This window comes from Lissotriton vulgaris, chromosome 1_1 (genome assembly GCF_964263255.1).
Source record: "Lissotriton vulgaris chromosome 1_1, aLisVul1.2, whole genome shotgun sequence".
In the NCBI taxonomy this organism is placed as follows: domain Eukaryota; kingdom Metazoa; phylum Chordata; class Amphibia; order Caudata; family Salamandridae; genus Lissotriton; species Lissotriton vulgaris.
Genome location: NC_141685.1, coordinates 588,427,044 through 588,439,323, shown reverse-complemented (window position 1 = coordinate 588,439,323; position 12,280 = coordinate 588,427,044). Strand labels below are relative to the sequence as shown.

At 42.4% G+C, this 12,280-nt stretch overlaps 1 protein-coding gene across 1 annotated transcript in view; it reads left to right on the top strand.

Moving 5' to 3' along the window:
- Positions 1–5,885, top strand: part of LOC147747522 (vitellogenin-A2-like) — a 75,277-nt gene extending 69,392 nt beyond the window's left edge. The window contains exons 32-34 of the mRNA XM_086953989.1: positions 2,402–2,499; positions 2,593–2,774; positions 5,621–5,885. Coding sequence (XP_086810115.1) covers positions 2,402–2,499; positions 2,593–2,757 — 263 coding nt within the window. The 3' untranslated portion in view covers positions 2,758–2,774; positions 5,621–5,885. The remainder of the gene's footprint in view (positions 1–2,401; positions 2,500–2,592; positions 2,775–5,620) is intronic.
- The last annotated feature ends 6,395 nt before the right edge of the window (positions 5,886–12,280 follow it).

Sequence of the window (12,280 nt, the reverse complement as noted above, 5' to 3'; positions counted from 1 at the left end):
CTTTTGACTTTTCACATGCTCCACATCATAATGATCAACAAGCAAGGAAAAAATATTCACGTATTCCCCTGCCCAGATCTTTTCCTTTATGGCTAAAGGCACATGTTGCCCCAATCTCTCTCTACGAGAGGGTGCTGACTCGTCCCTTGCAATCGGCAACGGCCGCTTACCTGAACTGGACGCAGCTTCTGCCGCTTGCGGCTTGTCTATCCCCGCCAATGGCGCAGCTACTCTTGCTGCCTCTCTCTTCTCACGAAGCCCTTTTATCAGCGCCTGTGCCTCGGCAGCCGTGGCGCCACCACTACTATCCCCCAACCAAGCCGCTAGCTGTGCTGCCAGCTCGGGGGGCATGTCTTCCTTGGGCGTCGGGGTGACGACAACGGGGATTGGATTCCCCTCTATTGGAACTGGGGTCGGCGCCTCGAGCGGTGCAGGGGGAACCGGGATGTCTCCACCGGCTGGAACCTTTCTCGGCCTCTTCGGTCTCCCTCCAGCCGGCGCAGGGCCCGAACCCTCCTCCCCGTCTCGCTCTGCCAACCGTCTCTTTATGTCTGCCATATCTTTGAAAAGGGCCCGCACCATCTGGTCGGTCGACATTTTCTTTGCGACTTTCTTTGGCATCTCTCCGACGAAGTATCTAGAAGACAAAGAAAAAGATCAAAAACGCTCAAAATTGGCTCTTCGTTCTGTCCCGAGCTCACGTGTGGCGAGGCGGTGCAGCTTCGGAGCACAAGAACAAGAGGACGTCTTCAGGCCTTGCGTCTCCTTTTATCCATCTTCAGGGCGGGCGTAAACCCGCCCCTGCCCGTCCCGGAGGCGGGTCTGGCTACGTCGGTGTCTAGGCCAGCCCACTCTAGGGCGGGAACAAGCGCGCCCCGGCTACGCCGCTTCGGGCATACCAGCCGAGACGCGCCTCCCGCCACAAAATGGCTTCCCGGGGGGATCGAGGCACTCCGCCATACGTTCGGGGGGACCGAGTGGTCGCCCCTTTCCAATAGTTTAATAGAAAAGGGAAGTAAGTAAGGTTCTGAGAGGGATGGTTTCCTCACTGTACACCAGGGTGGTGTCTTTTCCCTTAATGTCATGGTCAGGTGTTTCCTGCTTCTTCCCGTCCCATTAGAAGAAGGGGGTTGAAATATGTCCATCAAAAGAAACAAATATAAGACAAGGTCAGATGTCTGTGTCTCTGTCTAATGTACACTCTAACCTTCACCGTCACCCAGGGTGCTCTTGTGCTTCTGTCAGTGTGGCATGCTCAGTACACTAGTAAACCAGTGAATGACACAACCTTATTTGTGCCCGTCCCTCCACCTACCCAACATAAAGAAGTTTAGGAAGGATACTTGCCTTCAGCCACGGCCCTCCAGGGTCATGGCCAAGGGAGTGGCACTGTCCTTTTCTCCGGATGTATGTCAGTACAACGTGATCTTTTATATTGCTGTACTTGATAACGCTGCCATTACAACGCAAGTCGTTACAATGACTTGCGTTGGAGGGCGCAGATTTTGGAATATTATAATTTTATATTCCAACACCAGTCCACGTAACATTAGGGAAGGTGTTGGAATATAATATTCCTTAATCAACAGCGCCATCCAGCGCAAGTCGTAGTAACGACTTGCGTAGTATTGGCAGCGTTGTTATGGTAGTGCGGTGTAAACACCACGTTGTAAACGATGTTCCCCCTTTTCTCCTCCAGGACGGCTTGATTGGCTGGCAGTGCCTTACGGCGTTATTTCTCTGGCTTACACCGTTCCTTCCACCTCCGCGCTGCTGGTCAGCTCCCTGGGGTCTCTAGGTCCCTCTTCTGGTGTTGGCGTCCCTTTCCTGGACTTTCTGCTTGATGCTGGTTCCTCGTGGTCCTGCTTGTCTTCTATTTTCTTCCCGTCTTTTTGCTCTCTCTCCTCCAGTCTTTGGTCATTTTTGGGTTTCGTCCGTGTCACGTCCCCTGGGAATGCTAGAGCGCTGGGCTCACTCGACTGACGCCACACTTCTGCCGCCATGTTGGAAATCCCACCCGGGGATGGCGCAGGATTACACAGACCTAACCTGAAATTAAAATGCCTTTACTGTTAGTCTACAAAGTGCGATGATTGGGCATAGGACATGCCTGAAATTATTAGGACAACTTTCTCTAGAGGCTACATAAGCATTGCAAAATAATTAAAGGACCCCCTCATGCATAGTAATTGTGTTTATTAGTCAGTTTGTTGAATTCTAAATAGATGTTTCAAATTAAAACTATGTGTACAACTCCTATTCATTAACAGATAAATCGCTATAGTTTCCTTGATCCATCTCAAGCACTTGTTTTTTATCTATGTTGCATGTTTTCTACAATATATTATATAGTTCTTTGTTCTTTTGAAAATCAACCACACTTCACTTCTTTTGATTCCAGAACCTCGTTTGAGGATTGAACAGGAGACTGATGGGCTGATCCTGCTTGCACCTGACTTTGGCATTGAGAAGCTTCACTATAATGGAGTCACATGCCAGGTATTGTGGTGCAATCCATGACTGCATGGTTGGCAATATTGACAAGATTACATATATTTATATCAGAGGTCTCTTTCCTTCTTTATCATAAAGGTTAGACCAGCTTTGTGGATGAAGGGCAAGACCTGTGGAGTTTGTGGTCATCATGATGATGAGCGGGAACAGGAATATCAGATGCCAGATGGATTTGTTGCCAAGGATGAGGAGAGTTTTGTCCAGTCTTGGATTACAGAGGAATCTTGCTCTGTTCGGCAGTGATAAAGAGTTCAGAACTGGTGAGTTGACAAAACTGGTTCATTGGAGGAGTGCAATAATTTAGCAGAATGAAAATTATTTTATTGGAGCCAATTCTACCACATATAAAGGCAAAGGGACCCATCTGTCCATTAACACATCTCCACTCTCAAGTAGTTTTCCCACATTTAGTTTCCAGGTATTTTCCAAGTCACTATTAAATATTATACCTTGGTATGTTAGCACATTTAATGTTGCCTCCATTATCAAACAGTATCTAGAATGTCAAATTGTGAACATGATTTGTTTAATGGTAGCTTTTTATATATTATTGCAGTTTTTCTGCTAACCCCTATACACACACTATGCACAACAGTTACAACACATACACACACACTTACACTCACAGACACATAATTACCCACATCTTCTGTATGCTAAAAGGATGAAATATGGCACTAAAAGGAGTTCCGAAAAATGTCAGGTTTAAAAACTATTGGATGGTAATGATTGGGAAGTAAAAAGCATTTAACAGTCATAAATCCTCAGATTCAACATTTGCCACATGGGATTCCGAATGGATACAGTTCAGTATCTGGAAGGACTGTGTTGAGGATGTCCCTTCCAATGCCAATTTGGCAAAATAAGTATCAATATTTGTAACCAAATCGGGATTGAAAACATTGAAATTTTGCCGACCCCTACATTCATGTGGTAACCATCTGCAAAAATGAAGTGGTCACATTCGGACCTCTACCCATGTGAACGTAAAAAATCAAACAAAATTAAACTTGTCTTTATGGGAAACATGTGTATAAAACATATATATTTTTTATTGAAAGACAATCACAAACATGGTGTTATGCTGACCCCAGCAGGCGCATCATCCAGGTGATGGCCTCCCATTAGAATGATCATAATTTGCAAACTACCTGATGAAAAATAATAAGATAGGGTGAATGTTATCCATTCTCGGTCTGAATTTTCCAACAAGAACTATAGATTAGTTTAGAATAGTACTTACTGGACGCAGAATTACTGTTTGCAACGGTGACCTGTATTTTGCAATAGGTAAACAAAATATATGGCTCTATGATTTCTTATCACCTTTGATTTTCTCTCTGAACTTTGTTACATCACCTTGCCTGCCCTTCACTATGCCCGTTTAAGGGGCGATCATCCCTATAGAAATCAATCACACCCAATGTGACAAAGAACCGATTATGCTACTACACAGAGAAGCAAGTGACCCTAAATGGTTGTCTTTGAGATTTGTCTCAGCGGTGTACCTTGAGTCCCTCCCCCCTTAGTGACGTTATAGTAGTAGGCCCAGGTGATCCTAGGGAGGTATTTGCGTCAAGGGAAAGGGGCTCTCTGGGTGATATCCTGTATGACAGATTAATTGAATTATGTCCTCTGGATGTTACCTATTGAATTTGTCACTTACATATTTTTCTGCTTGTCATTCACCTATCCTGCAATTGAGTGTACAGGAGGGGGGAGTGCAATTGAAGTTCTGGTCTTCTTTGGTTTATACTTATATAAAAGTTGTGCTATTGAAAAATATATTCTTGCAAATGTAGCCTTTATCTATACTAATATAATAAAGAGAGAGCCCAAACCTTTGAGGCGGGTAATCTCAGGAACCACAGCACCAATCACAACACCCAACACAGCGTTGGAAAGGGCAGTTGCGGTAGAAGGACATAGGCTATGCAGACGCCCACCATATACATTTAAAAGGTAAAAGAACCGTACTAGTAAAGTAGTCCCTTGTGGGCGTGTCTGTGTTGTGCTGTGGGTGTGTGCTGGGGGCGTGACAAACGCTGGGGGCGTGTGGTACGTTCCACCCTTCCATGTCTCATATCGTGTGCTAATCCCACCCTGCTCCCTTTAAATACCCCTACATCCCATGATCACAACCCACCCTTACTCCTTAAAATACCCCAACACCCTTAAACACTAACCCATCTTAACCCTATAAATATACCCTGTACCCCAAAACCCAAACCTATCCCTAAACCCTAAAAATACCCCTGTACCCCAAAACCCAAACCTAGCCCTGAACCCTATAAATACCCCTGTACCTCAAAACCCAAACCTACCCCTGAACCCTAAAAATACCCCTGTACCCCAAAACCCAAACCTAGCCCTGAACCCTAAAAATACCACTGTACCCAAAAACCCAAACCTACCCCTGAACCCTAAAATACCCCTGTACCCCAAAACCCAAACCTAGCCTGAACCCTTAAAATACCCCTGTACCCCAAAACCCAAGCATACCAGTGAAACCTAAAAATATCCTTGTACCCCAAAACCCAAACCTAGCCCTGAACCATAAAAATAACCCTGTACCCCAAAACCCAAACCTACCCCTGAACCCTAAAATATCCTGTACCCCAAAACCCAAACCTAGCCCTGACCCCTTAAAATACCCCTGTACCCCAAAACCCAAACCTACCCCATAACCCTAAAAATACCCCTATACCCCAAAACCCAAACCTAGCCCTGAACCCTAAAAATACCCCTGTACCCCAAAACTCATACCTAGTGTAAATTGTGTGAGGAAAATGGTTTAGCTGCAGCTTGTAGAGGGGGAACATAGCAAGGGTAGATAATATGTCATCCGATAAAAATGATTAAGTCCCCAAATAATGAGATATGTGTAATGACACCCTTTGTAATGTCTTACCAGATTATATCAATACCAATTAACTGGGAGTGTACTGCTAAAAAAACAACATATACTCATATATGTTCCACCACTAACAACAAATGTATCTGCATTCGTTTGTGCATTTATTTAGGCCTCTTACAGTAAACACTGTAAGGGCCACAAAATCAACCTGGCTGTTCCATGTTGACAACCCTCACTCTTTTTGTACAGATTCGACTTTGAACCCTGCTGATAGTCTGAAGTAGAAAAGTAGAGAAGATTTTAGTGACACAAGATGATGCTGATCTGGAGAACTACAAAGCACTCCGCAGAACAACCACTCAGGAGGAGAATTCCGCATCAATCTTTCACCAGTGTGTCATTTTGAATGATTCAAAATTTAAATCGATCCATGATTTGCCATTCCAACTATAAAATGTCAAATTCCATGTAAACATATTTTTTCCAAATAAACAATGCATTAATTCAAAAATAAGTACAGGAGTCACTGTTTCATTTCAGTTAGTATTAACATAGGTTGAATTATCTTGCAGTGGCACTGGAGCTAGGGGTGCAGCACCTGATGCAGCACCAAAAGGAAGGTCAGCAGAATAATGGAATATGAAGAGGGCGCTTCAAAATGGTGTTTTTTTCGTGCCAGAATGTAATCTATGTTCAAATACATACGGTCAATGCCAAGCACACATTCCTTCTGCTACCAGTTCATTTATGAAAACATTTCTGTTTTTGTCTCTTTTTGGCTGAGTAGGACCTTAATTCTGTAAACTGAATCCTAGTAATGCCTGACTGAAAATCAGGAGACTGAAAAAGACCGGTCTAAAATTGTTCTAAAACACACACAAATGCTTGTCACCTTTAAACTTAGCAAAATATATCACCTTCATGAGACCTACAAATGAGAATTTTCCTGTGTTTAAGTGGTAGGTACCCTACATTTTTAGAAGCTTAAACACAAACCACATACACTAGTTGTGCATGGTGATATGTATACAAGCCTAAATTTTAAAAAGCTCATACTCTGTTGAAGATTGACACAACTGAAGATCCATAGCAGAATGGATCTGGGTGCATATTTAAAAGTCCAAATCGCCACCGTAGCATCACTTTTTTTGAAGCTCCGGTGGCATAGCACCATTTCCCACATTTACAAGGTGGCACAAAGCCACTTAACATGGCTTAACACCACCTTGTATCTATGGTCCTTTTCACCACAGTCCTCTGCAGCAAAGGGGGGGTACAATGTGTGTTGATGTGCTGGTGTTTCACCGAAACGCCCATTGCTTTTTAATGCTGCACCAGATTTTAAAGGCTGAGGCAGTGCCAAAAACGAACACCATGGATTACCAGGCATTAGAATGGCGATACAAGGAGGAATTATTAATTTCACCTCGTGTTTTGCTCTTTCCATGTGTGCTTCATTTTGCAGCACACATGGAAAGAGCAAATCACCATTATTGATTGTTTATGTAGCGGAAGGAGTCGCTTCATGCACATAGACAATCAGCCCTGATGTGCAGGCACCCTTGCAACATGGAGGCAGGGTGCCTGTGCTGCCCTGAGGCAGCTTTTTTTTGTGCCAGTGCTAAAACAAACACCGGTGTGCAAAGTATTCTTTTGAATATGGCACATCCATGCATTTTAAAAATGTCGCAGTGTGGCGTGTCTAAATTTGGCGTAGCGCCACTTTCTGCCATTTTCTTGTAAATATGCACATAGAGTCCTCAACTATTATACTGCTTTTCTCTCCTATTGTGTTAGTCTTTTCCATGGGTTTCAGGTTTTGAGAAGACTTAGCAGCAGTAGCATAAACCCACTCAGCTAGCATAAAATTGCATGACACTATCAGCTAAATAGTAGTAAGCCTCTAGGTTTCCAAACCTTGAGTATGAGTTCTTCTTCAGAAATTAGTGTGTCATAAATAGAAGGCCCAATTCGCAGAAAAAAGTCATAAAATGAAAGATATGTGGACTTAGCATAAGCATTGCAGACAGTGATGAATTTTCCTCTTTTTTTGCGACATTCCTGCGTATTTGTCAAGACAATCCATGATTTATGTAGATGTCATTCAAGGGAGTAGCCAGAAGACCTAAATGCCCCTCACTTTCCACGAAAGTCCAAATGGCATTGAGTGACAATTGCTCACCCGAAGAGAATTCTGTAATGTACTATTTTACTTCTCTCCATCATTATTTCAGTGCTTTGTCCATGCTTTCTTGCTACTGACCATCTTTTCTCTTCTGTGCTTTTTTCCTTAATTCCATATTTTCTCCATCCATCCATTTTCTCTTTATTCTTATCTTAGCCTTTCCTCTTCATCATCAGCTCTTCTTGCCATTCCCCCATTCCTTCAACTGCAAGAGTGGTATTTATGAGCTTTCCATCAAAGTCAAAGGAACCATAAAAATCAATGTAACTATTTCATTTCACACAGGAGTGCCCAGTGGCAAAACATTAATCTCACGCTACAAGATTGTGTGGGACAGGGTTGTTTCTAGATGCTGATGATGTTACTCCATATGGATGCTGTGCCTTACATTACACTACAGACTGCCCTAAATTTGAACAGTATGGACAATGCATATATAACAGCTTAGTAAAATCATGAACTGTTTTTGATTTTCCTTTTTCAAGCTGGAAAATAGTTTCCATGTGCCAAAATTCCTTGCTCTAAAACCTGGAAAGAGAGGGGAGATCGGAGTAATGTCCTACGCAAACTATGTAGAACTTTTACACCTACCTTATGTATGTGTAAGTTAAGACATAAGGAAAGGGCATCTGTGGGTGTTCACCACATTTGCATTATCCACAACATATTAGGACCACGAACTCATATTTCCAATTGTAGATTTAATTTTTTGAGATGTAAATTTTACTAATGTTGCAAATACCTCAGAACTCCACAGGGGGGAAGGAAAACCTTTCCGCACTAGTATTAAGACTGGATAACACCCAATGATTGCCTTTCTACAATGGCTATGTAAAGAACAGGCCACTGTCACACAATTGTTTTATTTGCATTGTGGATTGTTCTGGAACATGCAAGAAAACTGGGTAACAAACTGGAGCCAGGCTCTATCTGTCCATAGTAGCAGCAGCGCAAACTCTCTAACCCTGGTGAGGCAGTAGGGATCAAAAAGAAGAATTTTGATTTCAAACTGACAATGGTACCACCAGCGGAAGTGAACTAAAAGTCCAAGATGAACAGGCTAGAGAGAGTTCTTAACATTCTGGTTTAGGCCCTGATTTAGAGTCTGGCGGAAAGTGCACTCCTTCACAAAGGTGACGGAGTACCCTTTCCACCAAACCGAAAATCCGTCCACCTCTTTTAGAGTCAGGCTGAACTTCAGCATATCAGTGACAGAGACTACTACATCTCTGCTGCTGACATACACCTCCAAATGTCTGATGGAGTAAGGGCTGTAGGAGGTTTTACCACATGATCACCTGTCCGATTTAGAGTAGGCGTTTGAATGGCCAGTGTTCACTTCAAGTCACCCCCCGGGTAAAACCCGGTTGTAAAGGGCAGTGAAAAACATGCCCTCAGAACTTAGGAGACAGTGCAGGCTTTTCACAGCTTAGTCACACTGAATGGGTTCTCTGTGTTCTAGTGAAAATCCTGAATGTCTAATTCACAATGGCTATTTAATTTCTGCATCCGGTCTATTACAGTATTCTACCTGAGATCAAATTATGACCCATGTAATGGTTTCCAAGTTGCCGTCTGCTAAGCTTGTCCAATGCATTTGATCAATATGCAACAGCAATAGGAATAGTAGCATATGGCCTTAACCTATCTGCTGTTACAGGGACACAGGTGCATCTAAGAGGACACACAGGTTTTTCATTTTACCCATAGTAGATTAATTCCTTGAAAAGCAGTACTCAGGAAAATACTTCTAAATTGTAGATGTATATTGGGTGATTTGCAAAACAAATGTGTTAGTTTTGAAGGTATTTAATTTCATACAATAAGCCTGTGTCCATCTGTGAACTTATGTGAGACCAGTCAGTCAGTCTCCAGGTCTATAACAAGCCCCCATTGACATTAAAACTGAATTCACCACCCACTGACATCCTGCTTCTTCGTAAAAGATCGTTAATCATAGCTTAGAGTTCCTGCCCTATGTCAACACTGTAGTTAGGCTCATGCTTTACAAATGCCTCTAAAGTCAAACATCAATTGTAGAGCATGACAACATGTAGACAATCCAAGATCATCAGCATAACATGTTTGATCAATATATTAACTCTTAAGTGGATACACAAATATGTTAAATCAAAACAGAGAGAGATGAGAGTTCTAAGGAATGTGTTGGTAACTAGTTATACATCTCCTCCAAATGCATCAATCCTGGTGGTTACACTACAGATTTAAATGTTTCTAACCAGCCCCAGCTCCATCTGATACCCCAACGGTCTATACCAACTATGAAGCCATGGTCAAGGGTGAAAAAGGAAATACAGAAACCCAACAGAATGAACAATAGAGTCATCCTGGTCCAGGGACTGTCAGGGCCTAGTCGGGATGGCAGGCAAGGTAGTCTCAGACCATCCACCCAAGCATCAAAATGAAAATTGGCCAGAAGATCTGTACTGGTAACTTGACGAAAAACAGAAAGTGGGTGACCGTACAAAGTGAACACTGTGAACCATTCTTGCTTAAAAAAAATTAAGATAGTTACTTAAGTAATGGGGTTTTCACCAAGCCAACAATTAATGGAACTAAAGCCAATACCAGATCTGTTACACCTGTCAGCCTTAGGGTGATCTTCTTTCTTTTGCCTGCTTCCCTCCAATTTTGCTGAATTTGTTTGTGTTGGCCTCATGACTCTATGCACTCACTGTACCACTGCTAACCAGTACTTGTGATAACTCCCCTAAGGATGTTTTGATTGATATATACCTAATGGGCATAGTTCATGCTTCATCATAGGAATCCTGCCCCCACCCTGGCAGGACAGTGCCACCCGGGCGGAATCAACCTCCTCGAAGACTGACTAGACAGGAGGGAGTTCTTACATACATCTTACTGGACAGTCCCCCTCATCAAGCAAGAGATGGCCCATCCTGCCAACACCTATTCCCCTTTTTTCCCACTGTCTAGGAGCAATACACAAAGACCAACTTTCAGCTACACCTAGTCATGTGACCCAAAATAATGCAAGACCCAAGGTAATGCATGCACCAAATAGTAAGGACAAGAAAATGCCAACTTTCTTAAAGTGGCATTTTCAGAAATGTGACTTAAAATCTGACTTTACCATTGAAGAGGGTTTAAAATTACAATGCTTTAGATCCCAACCTTGACATACATATATGTTCCCAAGTTATCACTTATTAAATGTAATAAGGTAACCCAATGTTATCATATGGGAGAGGTGGGCTTTGCAGTAGTGAAAAATACATTTAAGAGTGTATTTCTATCAGGACTTGTACAAGTTAAAAGTACATGCCCAACCTTTTAACATACACTTGATCTTGTCCTCTGGGCTGTGTAGGGCCTACTCTGGGGGTGAAGAAGCATTAGGCATGGCAAAAGGTTTATTTTGCCACGCTGAAATGGCAGAATAAACTGCACACACACACTGCAATAGGAGGCCTGAGACACATTTGAAAGGCTTCTATTTATGTGTGGCACCATCAGAGCTGCTGGCTCACTAGTATCATTTAATTTACATTCCCTTGGCACATGTAGTACCACTTTACTAGGGATTTAGAAGCAAAATACATGTGCCAATTAGGTGTAAGCCAATCTCACCATGTTTAAAGGAGAGAGAACAAGCACTTTAGTGTGGGTTATCAGTGGCAAAGTGTGCAGAGTCCTAAAGCCAGCAGCAATGGGTCCAGAAAACAGGAGAATGTAGGCACAACGTTTAGAGATAACAATACAGAATTGGCCAAGTCCAACAGAGAGGTGAAGAAAAATAAATAGAGGTAGAATGAGAGAAAAGGGAGGTGGAGAGGTAAGGTAGTAAACTAACAGTGAGGTAATTTGAGAGGTGTACAGAATGTTCAGGTAGTGAGGAAGATGTAATGTAGAGAGAGAAATGAGACAGAAAGGTATTGGCACAGATAGACATATAGACAATTGAGATAAGAAGTGTAGGCACAGAGAGACATATAGACAAGTCATATGTAAAATATTAAGTTAATTTAGGCCTTGTTTATAATGAAAGAGAGGAGAGGTAGACAACGGTGAGGTTGATAGTGAGAAGTAGGATGAAACCACATAGGAAAGTAGTGGTAGAAAAAGAGATAAAGAGAGAGGATTTAGGTAGAAATGTTGAGGTGAAGGAGAAAGAATGACTTAAAATAATTATTTTTATTTTTTAATGTACTTGCCCCAAACCCTATGAGAGTATGAGTTTAAAGCTGGGCAGTACATGCATGGACACAAAGAGGCAGACTTACTATTTGGTATGGCAATGCTGTTCAGGGAAAGAAAGCAGTGCAGGGCCATATTAATAAAAAATGGCCTGGTGCTGTTCACAACCTCTGTGATGGTGCACAAACAAGCTGCTTAGCACCACGCACAACCTTTTCACCATGCTGCAGAAAGGTGTGTGTGCTGTCTAGCATAGGATTAGTACTGGAAGGATACCATATTAAATCCTTTGCATAAACACATTCTTAAATATTCCACATATTGTATTGTGCTTTAGGCAAACATGCAATTGGTTGAATGTATGGCGATGTTAAAACTTTTCTCCATATTAGCACCTACATTAACAGGGCTTTCGATGTTGATGTAAAGTCCAGTCCGGCTATCTTTATAGATCAGTCTTTGTGCCAAAACTTGTGGGTGCTTCCACTAATCTGTCCAAGTTACACCCAAGTCTTGCCTCCTTAATATAAAGTGCCACAAATCGA